This window comes from Staurois parvus, unplaced genomic scaffold (assembly GCF_062004578.1).
Source record: "Staurois parvus isolate SC_StPar_1 unplaced genomic scaffold, SC_StPar_1.0 ptg000475l, whole genome shotgun sequence".
Lineage (NCBI taxonomy): Eukaryota > Metazoa > Chordata > Amphibia > Anura > Ranidae > Staurois > Staurois parvus.
The window spans coordinates 4,722,501-4,742,500 of NW_028318271.1; the positions used below are offsets into that span (position 1 = coordinate 4,722,501).

The following is a 20,000-nucleotide window of genomic DNA, read 5'->3' on the forward strand; positions in this document are numbered from 1 at the left end:
GTATCCTCCGTGATCACGTTACCACAAATAAACAGTAAAAATAAAAGGTATTTAAATAGCAATTTACAAAAGATAAATTCTGCTATGTATACTATTTTTGATGACTTTCCATCTACTTTAAAGGGGAGTTCCACCTGAAAAAAAAAAAATAATAGTCAGCAGCTACAGAAACTGTATCTGCTGACTTTTAAAATACAGCCACTTACCTGTCCCTCGGTCCAGCGATGTCCTCACCACGGCTGGTTTCACCGGCTGTCTTCTCTCCCTGACGCCGGCATCTTCAGTGTGGCCACCCAGCTGTGACAGATTGTGGCTTCACAGCCGGGTGCCCACTGCGCATGCGCAAGAAGTGCTGCACATTGTGAATGGCCCCGTAGTCTTCTGGGACCTGTCACATGTTCCAGAAGACTACGGGGAGAGAGGGGAGGAGGACAACTTCTGCTTCCGATCGCCTAGGTGATCACAGCGGAAGTGGGAGTGGGTACCTGTCAAATACGGGTACCCGCTCCCCAAAGGTGCCAATCCTTAATGGGAAGCAGGGAATAAAGGCTTAAAGCGGAACTTCCCCTTTTGGGTGGAGCTCCGCTTTAAATACAAAGATGTCTAGAAAATTAATAACCATGGGGTCATCTGTAATGTAGGAAAAACCCAACTGGGAGGTGAAACCTTCCATCATACTATATTACCTACAAGTATATGCAGATTAAACAACTCCACAGCTATATTATCATGCTATTGTTCCAATTATGTGAAAAAGAGAAAATGATCTGTTATGTTACTCTATAGAACGACAGTCATTGCCAGTTCAAGTAGAAAAAAAAAGGACTAAAAATGAAACGACTGCAGTGCCATCTAATGGCACTAGAAAAGAATAAAGCAAAAAAATAAAATTGTACGTGAAACAAAACTTCAAGTGAGTTAATCGCTGTAATTTAACCCCTGGTGTAATGCAGTAGGAAGATTCACCTGCAATGAATGTTTGGTAAATGTCACATTCACTGCTTTATGAAGATACTGTAAAGTGTCACATACACTACTCAACTGTGTTGTTAAAGAAGAACTTCAAATAAAAAGGGGAAGTTACGCTTTTCTGTCCCATTCCCTCCCCCCCCCCACGCTTTTGGCACATTAGTTTTGACAGGTACCCGTTCCCACTTCCAATGTGGCGATCTGAGTGGAAGTTTGAACATTCCCCCCCGCCTGCAGCCTCTTGGTACAAGTCACTGGTTCCAGAAGGCTGCGGGACCATTCACAAAGTGCAGAACGGCTCACACATGCACTGTGGGGAGCTGGTTGTGAAGCCACAAAGAGTCACAGTTGGCTTTCCCCATTAAACATGCCGGGACCCAAAGAGCAGTAAAAAAACGGCCCAGGTGAGGACGGCGCTGGATCCCTGGACAGGCAAGTGTTCTTTTATTAAGTCAGCTGCTACAGTATTAAACTGCTGATTTTAGATTTTTGTTCCGAGGGTGAAGATCCTCTTTAACCACTTGCCAACCGCGCTATAGCCAAATGACGGCTACAGCGCGGTTGTCAAGTTCTGGGAGAGCGTCATATGATATCCTCCCAGAATGAGGCGCACACCCGGTGATCTCCGTGATTGCTGTGTCCCACGCGATGTGGTAAAAGGCCAATCACAGCGGCCTTTTACCACGTGATCAGCTGTGTCCAATGACACAGCAGATCACCAGGTAAATACAGTTGCCAGTTATGGGCTGCACTTTCCGCATGCTGTCACAGCGTGAGGAAAGTACTGCAGATAACCGGCAATTGTCAGTGAACAGATCGGCACTGATGATCAGTGCCCAGCAGTGCCACCCACCTGTGCCCAGCAGTGCTGCCAGTCAGTGCCACCCAGCAGTGCTGCCCATCAGTACCTCCTATCATTACCACCTATCAGTTCAGCATCATCTGTGCCACCTCATCAGTGCTGCCTATCAGTGCAGCCTCATCAACGCACATCAGTAAAAGGAGAAAAATTACATTTGCTAAATTTTATAATAGAAACAAAGAAAAACTTTTTTTTCACATTTTTTGCTCTTTTTTTGTTTATAGCGTAAAAAATAAAAACACCCAGCGGTGATTAAATACCACCAAAAGCAAGCTCTATTTGTGTGAAAAAAAATGACAAAAATTTAATATGGGTACAATGTTGCATGATCGCGCAATTGTCATTCAATGTGCAACAGCGCTGAAAGCTGAAAATTGGCCTGGGCAGGAAGGGGGTATAAGTACCCGGTAGGCAAGGGGTTAAACGTATACATTGTCATACATTACAATCCAATAGTACAATATCCTTTAAATCTACCAAGCAGTATGTGGTACAAGGGCCTATCTGATTGGATATAAATCCTATGTAGCCCACCCAGGTCAACAAGAGTTCCACCCAGCCGTCATTTTCCTATTGGCCGGGCAGGACTCTTGTTGATCCGGATGGGCTTCATATGACATCCTACCTGGATCGCACCTTGCGTGTGCCCACAGGGCTGCGCTGTGGAGAGATCTGTCACAGCCGGTGGAAGATCTGTAATGTAGAAGTGGAAAAACCCAGATACTCCTGCGCTTGGGGATGGACTCTATATCATTGGGACCACATAACATTTTTGGGATATGCATGCCTCGCTGCCCTCAAAGAACCGGGGAGTCCAAAAGTACTGAATAGAGAAAAACAAACAAGAGGGCGCACCGGCCTTGTACATTACCTTGAATGTATGTTTATTAAATGTTAAAAAAAGTATTCTGCTCACAATAGTCAATAAATAAAAGGCACATCATGAAGGAACCGCTCTGTCCAATTTGCAATGCGTATCTGTGATGAGAATTCTGGACATCCAAAAGACTGACACATTTCGAGGACTAGCCTCTTCCTCAGAGCCCTTTCAGGAAGAGGCTAGTCCTCGAGACGCGTCGGCATTTTGGATGTCCATAATTCTCATAAGATAGAAACGCAGTGCGAATTCGACAGAGCGGTTCCTTCAGGATATGCCTTTTATTTATTGACAATTGTGAGTAGAATACTTTTTTTAACATTTAATAAAAGTACTTTTAAGATGACAGATCTGTGTACCGGCCCATTGCCAGTACCATGTGACCTGCTGTGACCAAACACAGCAGGTCACATAACAGTTGTAAACAATGGATGGCTTCCTTTCATGCCATCCATTGTATACAATTGTATCACTAGCTGTGATTGGTCACAGTGATCACATGCACAGACTGGGTCAATCACAGCCTGTGTCATGTGATCAGCCATGGCCAATCACAGCTAATCACAACAAAAAAACCTGAATTAATTGATTTCATTTGGTTAAATGCTTGCTTATAGCAAAGAAATGCTTTGATATAAGCAATCATTGTGTAAAAAAAAAAAAAAAAAAAAAAAATATTGATCACTTCCCTGAAGTAGTACAATGTTACTATGGTAACATTATATTACTTTGGTCATAGTGTAAAATGAAAAGAAAATCATAAAAAAAAATTAAAAAAGTTTAATAAAAAAAAATTAAAAAACAAAAAGAATCTTTTTTTTCTGTACTGTCACCAGTCAGTGTCCCTGATCACCGCCACACCAGTTAATTTTCATTGTTTACATTTCTTAATTTTCAAAAAAAATTACAAATTACAACTTCAAAAAACTCGCCATGCCTCTTATGAAATACATCGGACTGTCTACTTTGCAAAAGTAGGTCATTTGGGGGATATCTGTACTGTTCTGACATTTTTGGGCCTCAAGAAATTAGATTGGCTGTCAGTACTTCAGGATTGATCAATTTTCAGATATATCCCATAGTTTGTGAACTCTATAACTTTCCTACAAACTAAATAATAAATACTGATTTGGGTTATTTCACCAAAGAAATGTAGCAGAATACATCTTGGCCTAATTTATGAACAACAATTATATATTTGCACATTTTTATAACAGAAACAAAGAAAATACCACCAAAAGAAAGCTCTAGTTGTGTGAACAAAATGATAAAATTTTAGTTTGGGTACAGTGTTGCATGAAAATTGGCCTGGGCAGGAAGAGGGTAAAAGTGCCCGGTATTGAAATGGTTAAAGAGAAATGTTTTCAGGGATTGTCTAAAGGTGGATAGATTAGGAGATAGACAGATTGGGGTAGGGAGTTCCATTAGCTGGAAGAAGCTTGGGAGAAGTCCTGGAGGCAAGCATGATATGACACGGGAACTAGAGAGCAGGAGGCCTTGGGAGGATCGAAGAGAGTGGTTTGGTAGATATTTTGAGACCAAGTTGGTGATGTAGCTGGGGGCAGAGTTGTGGATGGTTTTGTAAGTTGTTAGTATTTTGAATTTTATTTGTTGGGCGAGTGAAAGCCAGTGGAGGGATTGGCAGAGAGGGGTGGAGGACACTGAGTGAAGGTCAATGGAGGGATTGGCAGAGAGTGGTAGCAGACACTGAACGGTTGGTAAGGTGGATGAGCCTGGCAGCAGTATTCATGATGGACTGGAGGGGGGATAGCCTATGTAAAGGTAACCAAATGAGGAGGGAGTTGCAGTAGTCGAGGCGAGAGATAACCAGGGAGTGAATTAGGAGCTTTGTGGTATCATTGGTTAGAAAGGGGCGTATTCTGGAGATGTTGCGGAGGTTGAGGCGGCATGATTTGAACATGGATTGGATGTGGGCCTGAAAGGATAGTTCAGAATCCAGGCTTACCCCTAGCACCCTGGCATGGAGGGATGGGCTGATAGTGGTGCTATTGACCCTGACCGAGAAATCAGGGGAAGAGGCACGTGGGGGAGGAAATATTATGAGCTCAGTTTTGGATAGATTGAGTTTTAGGAAGTGGAGTGACATCCAGTCTGATATGTCTGTTAGTAAATCGATGATACCTGTGGAAACGGATGGGGTGAGCTGAGGAGTAGAGAGATAGATTTGTGTGTCATCAGCATACAAAATGGTATTGGAAACCATGGGAAGCTATCAGCTGACTCAAGGAAGAAGTGTAGCTCTCTATGCAGAGAAACTGATCCAAGGATATGGTGTGGATGAGCTGTGAACCTATGACTAATTTGTATATCCAGATATTTTTTTTATATATACAGTATATTTTAAAGTGGTATTAAAGGAAATTTAAGTAAAAATAACGATGTTATACTTACCTGCTGTGTGCATTGGTTTTACACAGAGCAGCCCCAATCCTCCCCTTCTTGGGTCCCCTGCCGGAGCTCCTAACGACTCCCTCCTGCCTAGTGCCCCAAGAGCAAGCAGCTTGCTATGGGGGCATCCAAGCAGGCTCGCTCCCAAGCCACTGCTCTGTGTTTCCGTTCACACACAAAGCCGTGGCTTGGCCTCGTTCCCTCTCTCTCCTCATTGGCTCGCTGGCTGCAAATGACAGCAGCGGGGGCCAATGGCTCCCTCTGCTGTCTCAGCCACTGAGGAAGGGTCCCCGGAGAGCAGAGGTTCTCGTGCACATCGGTGGATTAAAATGGGGCTCAGGTAAGTATTAGATAGTGGTGCACCAAAGTGAAAATTCTGGTGCTGAAACCAAAAATGAAAATTCAGGATGCACTTAGCCGAAAACTGAAAGCAAAATGTCTGCGTATGGGGGAGGGGGTGGAGGCTTTTTTTTTTTTTTTACTTTTAATGTGAGTTTTTTTAATTTAAATTATGATTTTAGTGCGATCACATAGGGAACCAATAGACCCCTATGTGATCACATACAAGTGACAGGTCCTCTTTGTAGGGGGGAGGGGGGTGCAGTATGTGCAAGGAGGGGGCAGGATAGGAGCAGTGTATACAGTGGGGGAACAGGGGATACAGTGAGGGAGCAGGGCGTACAGCGGGGGAACAGTGCATACAGCGGGGGAACAGTGCATACAGCGGGGGAACAGTGCATACAGCAAGGAAGCAGTGCATACAGCAAGGAAGCAGTGCATACAGCGGGGGAGCAGTGCATACAGCGGGGGAGCAGTGCATACAGCAATGGAGCAGTGCATACAGCAATGGAGCAGTGCATACAGTGGGAGAGCAGTGCATACAGTGGGGGAGCAGTGCATACAGTGGGGGAGCAGTGCATACAGCAGGGGGAGCAGTGCATACAGCAGGGGGAGCAGTGCATACAGCAGGGGGAGCAGTGCATACAGCGGGGGAACAGTGCATACAGCAGGGGAGCAGTGCATACAGCAGGGGGAGCAGTGCGTACAGCTTGAGAGCAGTGCGTACAGCTTGAGAGCAGTGCGTACAGCTTGAGAGCAGTGCGTACAGTGGGGGAGCAGTGCGTACAGCTTGAGAGCAGTGCGTACAGCGGGGGAGCAGTGCGTACAGCGGAGGAGCAGTGCGTACAGCGGGGGAGCAGTGCGTACAGCGGGGGAGCAGTGCGTACAGCGGGGGAGCAGTGTATACACTCATGCTCCCTCACTTGCCACCGCTAAATATAATTGCTGGTTTTTAAATGCAATAGCCGGCTTTTTTTTTTCTTCACGATAGCTCCGAAAAAGCTGTCATTCGCCCTGCCACCAAAGTAAACAAAGGGGCGGGGTCACCTAGTGACATTACTCAGTGACCCCACCCCTTTGTTTACTTTAGTGCTGGGGCGAATGAAAGCTCCTTCTCGGAGCAATAGTGAAGGAAAAAAAAAAAAAAGCCGGTAATTGCATTTAAAAAAATGGGCAAAAGGGGCATCTCATTATTGGCGCTTGTAGCGGCTCGCCTGTATAGGGAAAATACAGACAGGGCTTTCGGTGCATCCTTAGTATTAGAGAGGCTGAAACTTGAAGAATAAATAAATAAATTCATTAAATTAAAATATCGATATCATGCCAAGGAATGGGAGGTGGTTAAACAGGAAGCACGCAAATCACCACTTGTAAAATGGCCACTAATGCCCTTCCGAGTTTTGGAAAACCTACAACCCTTTGTGTGGAGGAACATTCTTCAGCGAGATGCAAATGAAGCGCGTAGTGTGCCAGAAGGAGTCGTGCAAGGTTTTCCCCAATGTAAAGATAACAAGCGAGATAATTACTTGTACAGATTCTATCAGGGAACCTGCCATGGAGTCACTGACCCAAAGAAAGTATGCAGGTTGGGCGTTTCAGCTTCACTGCTTTGTTGTGGGTCAGCGATTCACTAGACAGTGAAGTGAGAATAAGGGTGACCACTCCAAAGCTTGCCGCTCCAAAAACAGGTCATGATAGGTTCCCAATAAAAAAAGTTATTTGCTCTAATTAGATCAGAATTATTCTATAAAGATAAAATAGCATGTTTTTAGTATACATTTTACTTTGTTCTTTAAAAGTTGCTTGAAAGTCATTTTTTGAGGTTCTAACTTATGATTCCTTTACTGTGCATGATAGCAGACAATAATCACAATAAGTTATTAAAAAAAAAAATAAAAAAAAATACACATTTATATACATTCGCACACACACTGGGGTTGGACAAAAATATGGAAACAGTACATGATTTGCAGATGTGAAAGTAACAACATGTTTCACATTGAAAGTGGATGTAAAATTGTTTTGCTTCCGCTGTGTGATGAGACACCTAGCTAACAGGTGGGAAGCCTCACTTTTGTCATTCACTGCGTGCTCTGCTAGTAATACGGAGTAATGTCAGAACTTACTGAGCTTCAGAGAGGGCACGTTGTTGGTTCCGCTTAGCTGGTGCCTCTGTGCCTGAAGTTGCCAATTTATTTGCAATGTCGCAAGGTACAGCATTAAAAATTATGATGACATATACAGTTTCTAGCAATACGCCGTCTGATAAACATAAGCGCGGTTGACATGGTCAACTGACTGAAAGACAAAAAGGACATTGTGCAGGACTGTGACTCGGAATAGGAAAACTGCTGCAGCAATGACTGTATTCTGCAGGCCCCATCATCACCTTGAAAGGTAGAGGCACTGCCAGTGACTATGTACATATTTTGGCCGACCATGTGCACCCCATGGTGCAGACATGGTTTTCCCAAAGACAGCGCCATTTACTAAGACGATAATGCTCCAATTCACACAGCTGGTGTTGTCAAACTGTGGTTTCGTGAGCATGCACACACACACGATATTCCAAAAAGTATTGGTCGGCCTGCTTTTACACACACATGAACTTTAATGACATCCCAGTCTTAGTCCGTAGGGTTCAATATTGAGTTGGCCCCGCCCTTTGCAGCTATAACAGCTTCAACTCTTCTGGGAAGGCCATCCACAAGGTTTAGGAGTGTGTCTATGGAAATGTTTGACCATTCTTCCAGAAGCGCATTTGTGAGGTCATGTTTTGATGTCGGATGAGAAGGCCTGGCTCACAGTCTCCACTCTAATTCATCCCAAAGGTGTTCTATTGGGTTGAGGTCAGGACTGTGTGCAGGCCAGTCAAGTCCCTCCTCCCCAAACTTGCTCATCCATGTCTATGGACCTTTCTTAGTGCACTGGTACGCAGTCATGTTGGAACAGGAAGGGGCCATCTCCAAACTGTGCCCACAAAGTTGGGAGCATGAAATTGTCCAAAATGTCTTGTTATGCTGATGCCTTAAGAGTTCCCTTCACTGGAACTAAGGGGCCAAGCCCAACCCCTGAAAAATAACCCCACACCATAATCACCCCCTCCACCAAACTTTACACTGGGCACAATACAGTCAGGCAAGTACCGTTCTCCTGGCAACCACCAAACCCAGACTTGTCCATCAGCTTGCCAGACATAGAAGCATGATTTGTCACTCCAGAGAACATGTCTCCACTGCTCGATTCCAGTGGCGGCATCCTTTACACCAATGCATCCGACGCTTTGCATTGCACTTGAAGGCTTGGATGCAGCTGTTCGACCATTGAAACCCATTCCATGAAGCTCTCTACACACTGTTGTTGTGCTAATCTGAAAGCCACATGAAGTTTGGAGGTCTTTAGCTATTGACTCTGCAGACAGTTGGCAACTTCTGCACACTGCACTTCAGTGTGAGCTGACCCCGTTTTGTCATTTTACTTGACGTACCTCTTCGTGGCTGAGTTGCTGTTGTTCCCAGCTGCTTCCACTTTGTTATAATGCCACTAACAGATGACCGTGGAATATTTAGTAGTAAAGAAACGTCGCAGATGGACTTATTGCACAGGTGGCAACCTATCATGGTACCACGCTTGAATTCACTGAGTTCCTGAGAGCGACCCATTCTTTCACAATGATTGTAGAAGCAGTCTGCATGCCTAGGTGCTTGATTGTATACACCTGTGGCCATGGAGGTGATTGGAACAGCTGAATCCAAAGACTTGGAGGGTGTTCAAATATTTTTGGCAATATTATATATATATATATATATTTATTAGATAGATAGATAGATAGATAGAAGGAAGGAAATAAGTATTTTATCCCCTGCTGATTTTGAATGTTTGTCCACTCACAAAGAAATGGTCAGTCTAAAAATCGAATGTTCGGTGTATCGTAACACTGAGAGACAGAATAGCAACAAAAAATTCAAAAGAAATGCATGTCTAACAAATTATGCACTGATTTGCATGTTCATGAGGGAAATAAGTATTTGATCCCCTATCATTCAGCAGGATTTCTGGCTAACAGGTGTCTTTCATACAGGTAACAAGCTGAGATTAGAAGCAGTCTCTTAAAGGGAGTACTGCCAATCTCATTTTGTTACCTGTATAAAAGACACCTGTCCACAGGAGCAATCAAACAATCAGATTACAAACTGTCCACCATGGAAAGACCAAAGAGCTGTCCAAGGATGTCAGGGACAAGATTGTAGACCTTCACAAGGCTGGACTGGGCTACCAAAATATCGCCAAGCAGCTTGGTGAGAAGGTGACAACAGTTGGTGCAATCATTCACAAATGGAACAAACATTAGACAACTGTCAGTCTCCCTAGGTCTGGTGCACCATGCAAGATCTCACCTCGTGGAGTGTCAGTGATCATGAGAACAGTGAGGATCATCCCAGAACTACACGTGAGGCTCTTCTCAATGATCTCCAGGCAGTTGGGACCACAGTCACCAAGAAAACAATTGGTAGCACACTACGCCGACAAAGACTGAAATCCTGCAGTGCCCGCAAGGTCCCTCTGCTCAAGAAAGCACATGTCCAGGCACATCTGAAGTTTGCCACTAAACATCTGAATGATGCAGAGGAGGACTGGTTGAAAGTGTTGTGGTCACATGACATCAAAATCAAGCTCTTAGGCAGCATTCCTCCTCCTCCAAACATGGCAAGTTGAGTTGATGCCAATGACCCCAAGAACACCGTCCCAACTGTCACACATGGTGGTGGAAACATTCTGCTTTGGGGGTGTTTTTCTGCTAAGGGGACAGGACAACTGCACCACATCAAAGGGACAATAGATGGGGCAATGTACCGTCAAATCTAGGGTGAGAACCTTCTTCCCTCAGCCAGGGCATTGAAAATGGGTTGTGGATGGGTGTTCCAGCATGACAATGACCCAAAACACACGGCCAAGGCAACAAAGGAGTGACTCAAGAAGAATCACATTAAGGTCCTGGAGTGGCCTAGCCAGTCTCCAGACCTTAATCCGATTGAAAATCTGTGGAGGGAGCTGAAAGTTCCAGTTGCCAAACGTCAGCCACCAAACCTTAGTGACTTGGAGAGGATCTGCCAAGAGGAGTGGGCCAAAATCCCTCCTGAGATGTGTGCCTGATGGCCAACTACAGGAAATGTCTGACCTCTGTGATTGCCAACAAGGGGTTTGCCACCATGTACTAAGTCATGTTTTGTGAAGGGGATCAAATACTTATTTCCCTCATGAACATGCCAATCAGTGCATTATTTGTTAGACATGCATTTCTTTTGAATTTTTTGTTGCTATTCTGTCTCTCAGTGTTACAACACACCTACCATTCAATTTTTGGACTGATCATTTCTTTGTGAATGGGCAAACCTTCAAAATCAGCAGGGGATCAAATACTTATTTCCTTCACTGTAGATAGAAATTAGTAAAGTAACGTAAGCTCTCTCGTTTTTTTTTTTCATTTTGTTCAGGGTGGACTTTGCACTGAGAGGAGCAGTAAGGCACATATGGAGCACTACTAAGCAAGAAAAAAAGCCTGCATATGTAATAAATAAAGTAGAGCAGTGAAAAACACATCAATTCAAAATATACATTTGCTTATTTAAAGAGGAAGAGAAGTTAGGGGGTGGTGAGGATTGTAGTGTTGTGTCAAGTATACATGGGCGTGGACATACTCCGCACATCTGTGCAACACATGCACATGGTTTATGCTTCAAGTACTTTATGCTTAAAGTGTTACTAAACCCACAACAGTAAAATCAGTCTGTATATGCAGTAAAGCATGCTTGTTATACTCACTGTGGAACATAAGGGGTTAATCCTCTGCATTGTGTAAAAAGGCTGTTTGATCCTGACCGCTCTGCCCTCCTCTTGTTCAAATGTCCACACTGATAAGACAGACTGAACCAGTAAGCCCTTCTGCACATGCTCACTTTGGTGTGTATTGCTAGAGAGGTTTTTTTTTTTTTTGCTTGGGAGAGTGCATGTGATCAGCACAGGGCCAATCAGCACTGTAAAGACAGAGGTCAGGGGTCCTACATCCTCCTAGAGCAAAAAGAAAACTCCTGCTACAAGCTTTAACCAGTGCTCGGCTGAAGTCACAAGACTACTCTAACTGCTGATGAGAAAAGGTATTTAGCAGTTTCTATTTACTAAAATAATTGCATTTCCGTGTTGTGTGTACTGTGGGAGACCAGATATGGTGAATGCAGAGTCTGGGGTTTAGTAACACTTTAAGTCAAAGTACTGTGGGGCAGCACAATGGCTTATTGGTTAGCTAGGTCTTTAGTTCATGTCCCAGCCAGCACACTATTTGCATGGAGTTTGCATGTTCTCCCTATGCTTGCATGGGTTTTCTCCTGGCTTCCTTCCTCACTCCAATGACATCCAGATGGGATAATTGGTTCCTGTCTAAAATGGCCCTAGTATTAGTAGGTACAGTATACATGATATGTGGGACCTTAGATAGAGGGCAAGGACTGATGCGAATGTACAATATGTGAAGCACTGCATAAATTGTCAGCACTATATAAATGCCTGTGATAAATAAAATGCTGCAGTCCTGCCAGAAATTCAATGTGCTCCTAGCATCCTATTGGGGCTAACAACACAATGTCTTTGCTGCACTTAACTCTCAACCAGTGTTTCCCGGCATTTCTGGTGGACTACAGAGCTCTGCCTATCCCTGTCCACATGAGTACATTGATTCTTTTCCAGCAAAGCCATACTGCTGCTTTGACTACCAAAAGCCTGTCCACACACCGGGGATGATCTACTAAAACCGGAGAGTGCAAAATCTGGTGCAGCTGTGCATGGTAGCCAATCAGCTTCTAACTTCAGCCTTTTCAATTAAGCTTTGACAAAAAAAAAACTGGAAGCCGATTGGTTTCTACACAGAATTGCACCAGTTTTGGTAAATCAACCCCACTAAGTAGGGGAATAGAACGGAGCTACTATTACCAGCCCTGCAAGAACTTTACAAGCCTGGTGATGATGTCAAAGAATAATAAAATGTTTCAAGCTAGAGCGAAGTAAACAGAATAGAATAATGCAGGGACACGCTCTTCAGGGGGAGGTCAGAGGATAATTTTGGGTCATGCCTGGACATTTCACATTTTCTCTATAAGGCCGTTCCTTTTGAAACGTATTGACATTCTCCCCGGCAATTTATGTTCCTGTGGCTGGTAAATGCAGATAACACCATAGAACAGCTGCTGTCACTACAGTGGTTAATGGAGGACAATAAAAGCGCTGATGGGTCACCTTAGGTTTCCTGCCTATTAAACCCTCTCATGCTAAAAAGACCAGATAGCTGCCTGGAGACCAGGGGCACTTTGTATCTCAGATGACATATATGATATGATATACACAGGGCATTCATAATATAATTCGCAATTATATAATACTGCAATAAAAATAAACTGGAATTACTCTGTGAAAGTATAAACACTGTATTCATTAAAAAAAAAAAAAAAAAGTGAAAAGTTCTTGAAATGACCTTTTGTGCGTACTCCTCACATGTCGGCCCCACAGGCACCACCATCACTTGCTGCGGAGAAAGCCACAGAGGCCTGTGGGAAGAGATCACAACAGATTAGCGGGGCTGTGCGGATGTGGCCATCAGAATACAAACAGGCTTATTATCTTCCTGAAGTGGCTGAGTGCAAATACACAACGCACACTGACTCCGTAGTCAGGAATACCAGAATGTCATCTGTAAGTATATTTAAATAGATCTGAAATTATTTTAAGGTGAATTCCAGTGAGGAGCACGGCTGAAGTCCTGGAATCACACAACACCCCCCTCTCCTTGCAAGGGTTAAATACTTGTTAAATCTAGGGGCAGAGGAATACGTTTCAAAACTTACCTTACTCCTTGCTCCCCCAACTGCTGGCCCTCTCTTCTCTGACGCCCTGGGTTGGGGGCCATCCTTGCATACCTGCTACACAAGGCCATTGGTTCTTTATTATTACGTGATGATGTCAGACAGCAACCACTGGCCAAAGCATCTTAGAAATGAAGATTTGGGGAACTGGTCACACAGTGTGGAGGAAGCATGCCCGAGCAAGGAAAATAAATATTCCAAGCCTTTTCCTCTTCCCCCTAGACTTCCAACGCCTTCGAGGTCCCCATCTCCCCATATTCTTCAGGGTGACTTGTCTTATGCCATTGTGATCGGCTGGCACGATTATGGTGCATATATGGACTTAATGAAGCACAGTGGACCAACACCAGCAGATGACATGGCTCCCCAAATCAACACAGACTGTGGAAACTTCACACTGGACTTCAAGCATCTTGCAGTGTGTGCCTCTCCATTCTTCCTCCATTCTCTGGGTCCTTGATTTCCAAATGAGATGCAAAAGTTGCTCTCATCAGAAAAGAGGACTTTGGACCACTGAGCAACAGACCAGATCTGTTTTACTTTAGCCCAGGTAAGACGCTTCTGATGTTGTTTGTTGTTCAGAAGCGGCTTGACAAGAGGAATACGACATTTGAAGCCCATGTCCAGGATCCATCTGTGTGTGGTGGCTCTTGATGCACTGACTCCAGCCTCAATTCACTCCTTGTGAAAGTCCCCAACACTTTTTAATGGCCTTTTCCTGACAATCCTCTCCAGGCTGTGGTCATCCCTGCTGCTTGTGCACCTTTTTCTTCCACACTTTTCCCTTCCACATAACTTTCTATTAATGTGCTTTGATGCAGCAGTTTGGGAACATCATACTTCTTTTGCAATTACCTTTTGAGGCTTTCCCTCCTTATGGAGGGTGTCAGTGATGGTTTTCTGCACAACTGTCAGGTCAGCAGTCTATCCCATGATTGTGATTCCTACTGAACCAGACTGAGAGACCGTTTAAAGGCTCAGGAACCCTTTGCAGGTGTTATGGCTTAATTAGCTGATTAGAGTGGGACACTTTGAGCCGAGAATATTGCACCTTTTCACAATCTCATTTTCTGAGATTGTGGATTTGGGGTTTTCATGAGCTGTAAACCATAATCATCACAATTATGACAAATCACAGCTTGAACTATCTTGCTTTGCATGTAATGAGTCTATCTCATATATTAGTTTCTCCTTTTAAGTTGCATTACTGAAATAAATGAACTTTTGCACGATATTCTCATTTTTTGAGTTTCACCTGTATATATTATTATTATTACACAGGATTTATTATAGCGCCAACAGTTTGCTCAGTGCTTTACAATATAACGGGAGACAATACAGTTCAATACAAGAGGGATAGGAGGGCCCTGCTCCTTGGAGCTTACAATCTAGGAATACACATGACTCTGTATTTCTGGGTAGGGGGCACGTGCCTGTCCGGCTGTGTTGCAATTCATCACAACACATGTCAATCTCCATGTGCCGACAGGTGATTGGCCACCGGCACCCACTGATCAGCTCTGAGACTCATAGAACACAGCTCTGTCCACAGAGCTGTGTTCATTGACAGGCGATTTAGTTGATTTTTCATTCCCTGCTAAGCAGGGAATAAAAACAACTAGATCCACAGTACACACAAACACATGTTAGGCACATATATAAACCCCCTGATCGCCCTAGATGTTAACCCCTTCCTGCCCAATGTTATTAGTACAGTGACAGGGCATATTATTAGCACTGATCTCTTTAATAAATGGCACTGGTGATGTCAGTGGCAGTTAGTTCCCCCCAGCATCAGTTTGTGTCAGATTGACCGCTGGAGTGTCACAGTCCCAGCATAAGTCGCTGACTGCCGCCACTACTAGTATAAAAATAAATACAAATCCCATTATATATGCTATAGTTTGTAGATGCTGAAACTTTCACACAAACATATCAATATACACTTATTGGGATTTTTTTTTTTTACCGAAAACATGTAACAGAATACATTTTAGACAAAACCTATTCTGAGATTTGATTTTTTTTCCTTTTTTTATGGGGTGTTTTATGGCAAAAAGTAAAAAATATTTTTTTCTTTTATATAATAAAAATTAAAAAGCCCAGAGGTGATCAAATATCACCAAGCAACTCTATTTGTGTGAAAAAAAAGGATATATGTTTTGTTTGGGTACAGTGTTGAATGACTGCGCAATTGTCAGTTAAAGTAGCGCACCGCCGCATAGCGAAAAATGGCCTGGTCATGAAGGGGGGGGGGGTAAATCTTCTGGAGTGGCCCCTGACCTAAACCTTTAATACAAACCTCACCAGTGTTCAGCTGGAATTTGGTTTTGTTATTGCAGTACCTGTGTTGGAAGTCACAGGTTCCTAAGGACACGGGGAAGGGTGCACTGTGGGTTGTAACTGCAAGGGTGTAATTGCTAGAACCCACATAAGCATGATCACTGACAAGCAATGACAAAGGATCAATTTGTTCAATTAATCAATCAATACCACTAATCTAAAAATTGTCTATATTTAACTTCTCAAACTTTGACATTCTACAACAGAAGATTTAGTTTTGTACAGTGTGTGGAAGAGTTAGAACCTCTGATGGGTTCTTCATGCCGTCTGTGTGCTCATTGCACAGGTTCTCCCCTATCTATTCTAGAACAAATTAAGAAGGGTCCAGGTTTTCCATTTATCCATTATTTGCTGTTTTTTGAATGAACATATTAAATCTATATCTATACTCTACAGTAAAACAATTACCATTTTCCTCCATAGTTCTCTGTCAGAATAGCAATCATGCGCTCTACAGATCCAAGAATAGCGCGGTGAATGATAACCGGCCTCTTCTTATCATCGCCATCAGGGCTGAGGAGATGAAACAGGTGAAGATGTGAGAAAACAGGAAAACTATGAACTGTACACACTGCCCCCCATTCCACTTACCTGACATAGGTCAGATTGAACCTAATGGGGAGCTGGAAGTCCAACTGAATTGTGGCACATTGATGGTAACGACCGATGGCATCTTTAATCTCAATATCAATCTAGTGAGCAAAAAAAAAAAAGTTAATGCCATTTAAAGGAGGACAATAGGTTTTTTTTTGCAACCTTGCTATGGTTATGGATATCTCAAATGTATTTTTTAGTTTTTATTATGATGCAGCTGTACTTCTCTCGGGTTGTGTGCATGCAGATAGACACTTGTATTCTCCCCTTGTCAGAGCAGCAGGCAGACTGTAAGACTCACATGAAGGTTATAACCAGCTACCACCTGATCTCAGGGCTGAAACTTGACATACTCTCTGGACTGATGGAGGAGGGTCATGTAGTCCTGGCAAAACATTTAATTTATTACAGGTACTTATATAGCACCGTCAGTTACGCAGATTTACATATATATTCTACATTCACATCAGTCCCTGACCCTCAAGGGGAGTACAATCTAAGGTCCCTAATTCACATTCATACATACACATACTACGGCCAATTTAGACAGGATATAATTAACCTACCAGCATGTCTTTGGAGTGTGTGAGGAAACCGGAGTACCCAGAGGAAACCCACACAGGCACAGGGAGAACATGCAAACTCCAGGCAGGTGGTGCCGTGGTTGGGATTCGAACTAACGATCCTAGTACTGCTAGGCAGACATGCTAACCATTTAGCCACTGTACATTATATGACATTTTATCTGTCCTTTATCAGCACTGAATTCAGACAGGAGACAGTTGGCACTACAGTCCGACAGGGAGTGAATACAAAGAAATAGTAAACAAATTAGGTATTCTCTGAGAAGCAAAGCTGAACTGCCAAATTAATTCAGGAAATTAGATTCATGTGATGTAACACGTGACAGGCCGCTGAGGCCGCAGGAGAGCTGGATCGTGGCTGCACAGTGGTGATTTAAAGGAATATTTTCTGTAAGTGAAATACTTGTAATAAACATTTGGCATGTAATATGCTACACTACGAGAGGCAATCCTATATGTTTCTGAGAATATGGGCAGCAGAGAAGGGACAGGCCAGCGGCCTCTTAAAGGGACGTCAACCAGGTATATACAGAAAGGAGAGGATCGTTCTGAAGGCAAAGCAGGAATGCAGCCAAGAGTACATCCATACCCCCTGAGGGTAAAACACCCATTTAGACCTACTAACATTTCTTATAGGTCCACACCTTAAGGTGAGCACATTGAGCCTGGGTTCACACTGATGCGGTGGGAATTCACACTGGTTTCTGTACTATTTCCACACCACATCATAATCGCACCCTGTTCATACGAACTACTGCGGGTCTGTGTTTTAGGTTAACGACACCCTGAAATCAGTTCGCAATACGCGGTGTGATGTGCAGAATTGGAGCACAAGGGTGTGAACACCCATGCGATCAGATTCTGATGCGGACTAAAAAAGGGTCCTGCACTTTTTTGGTGCAGATGCAGTGCGATTTGAGCCATACAAAATGTATGGCTCAACTTGCACCGCACAGAATTTGCATGTGATTTGCTCAAGAATGCGGTCTGGTTCCTGTACGAATCACATGCGATATGCCACACCGCATCAGTGTGAACCCAGGCTGAAGGAAAGGTGGTGGGACCCACTTGCATGTCGATGTGGAATGTGATTCTGTTGAGCATGGATTGGAGGAAGATATACATTGGGACTCACACATCGATTTATGCTTTGGACCATTATCACAAGAGTGGAAGAAATTGTGGTCACTTTTGGAATTCATGTTGCTATGCACAGATTATTGAAGTGTGGGATTTATAGGTTTATGATATTTATGCCTGTTGTGATATAAGGGATTTCTATGCATATAGGGAGTGCCACATATTCATTGGATTATATCTGCATGGTGTGTGTGCGGGAATGCATGTAAATGTGAGCAGCACCCTTACATGTTACATGATACTTGTTTCACTTACTTTTTGACATATTATTCTACTTTTATTCTATATAGATTACATAGTTGTATTCACTTCACAACACAAGGAGTAGGTAGCGTGGAAGTTCACAATTCACATTCACTAGAAATTAGATTCATATCACTACAGATGCTCAATGGATGACTGGTTCCTTTCTACTTTTAAATCTGCTTTGTCTACATTTACCACCATGACATGTAAAATCTGATCCTTTCCTGTATAGCTATGGCCCCACAGGATCCGCTTGCAGAAGTAATATGACTTCTTTGAATGTACCTGTAATTAATCATTTGGTGACAGCAATAACATGTACTTCACCTGCAAATAAAATTGTTTACCTGCTACTACAAGTTGGTCATAGACAAATCAAAATTCATCCGATTCAGCAGGAACCAGACAAATTTCGATCCATCAATCGCCAGGCTAGTTATACGGAAGTTGATCTATCGATCAACTTCAACACAACCAGCCCGTTGGGTTTTTTTCTTGCGATCACTGTCGGCAGCTATACACGCCGGCAATAATCATTGTATTCTGCCGGTTGGGAAGGCTTCCACCAGCAGAACATAACAGCACTGAAGGGATCGAGCGATTTTCTTTCCTTCAACCTATGGGTGAAGAAAGGAAAATTGCTAAATGTATGGCCTGCCTTACACATACACTTGTTCTATACCCTTTGAATTCTCTTGTATTTTTTTGTAGAAGTTGTAGGGTGATGCCATTTATTGCCTAATTAGAATGAGTGCAAGCTTTCGAGCCCAGAATGCCTTAAAAACTTGCACTACAATCTATTTAGCTAGCCAATAAATGGCTTCATGCATAAAAGTGGCCACCCGCCAAAGTCTATAACTGGCTTATGAAGCAAGGACACATAAACAGGCATCACATAGTGAAAAAAGGGGGAGAGAACAATGTTCTTGGACAACTTGCCAGCCAGCTTGCTAACAACCGAATTAACCTGTCTAACAGTATGCGTTTATAACAGGGGTTTAGTTAGCACACATTTGCAAATACATACGTAAGCCACAGAGCCACGACACGGCACCCTGATCCTCTGTGGTCCTAACTAATTTGTGAGTCCCCATAGTAGAGGCACATGCATTTAATGGATAGATCAAGGGCAGGTGGACCTGAGGGAGCCACCCCTCTTAAAGGCAAAGGAGTGCACTGGACCCCAGCATGTAGCACAATGGCAACCAGGGTCCTAGTGCACCCACGTACCAAAAAATCAAACATGCATAAAAGTGGCCACCCGCCCAAGTCTATAACTGGCCTATGAAGCAAGGACACATAAACAGGCATCACATAGTGAAAAAAGGGGGAAATTCGGGTTGTTAGCAAGCTGGCTGGCAAGTTGTCCAAGAACATTGTTCTCTCCCCCTTTTTTCAATAAATGGCTTCACCCTACAGCCAAACTCCTATTTTTTGTTGATGGCTAACATAGTACAACACTGATGCTGTTTTTTGTTTTTATAAATACACCAACCTTTGGTCCATAGAAAGCTCCATCACCAGGATTCAACACCCACTTCTCTCCAAATTCATTCAAACTATTTTCAAGTTGCTGAAAAAAAAGAAGTTTATTAACAATATGTTCTTGCAATTTCTAACAAACGAAAGAATTGGGGTCTTTTCAAACACCAACAGAGTGCATAGAAGGATTAAATATACTACATATAAAACAAGCCCTGTGGTCCACCTCCAAATTATGAAACTCA

The 20,000-nt window shown here is 43.3% G+C and overlaps 1 protein-coding gene across 1 annotated transcript in view; it reads right to left on the reverse strand.

Annotated features, from left to right (window-relative positions):
* The window catches only part of TARS1 (threonyl-tRNA synthetase 1), a 90,515-nt gene that overhangs the window by 7,493 nt on the left and 63,022 nt on the right, over positions 1 to 20,000 (reverse strand). The window contains exons 14-17 of the mRNA XM_089689454.1: positions 19,769 to 19,846; positions 16,301 to 16,401; positions 16,118 to 16,222; positions 12,979 to 13,051 (exon numbers count right to left, since the gene is read on the reverse strand). Coding sequence (XP_089545580.1) covers positions 12,979 to 13,051; positions 16,118 to 16,222; positions 16,301 to 16,401; positions 19,769 to 19,846 — 357 coding nt within the window. The remainder of the gene's footprint in view (positions 1 to 12,978; positions 13,052 to 16,117; positions 16,223 to 16,300; positions 16,402 to 19,768; positions 19,847 to 20,000) is intronic.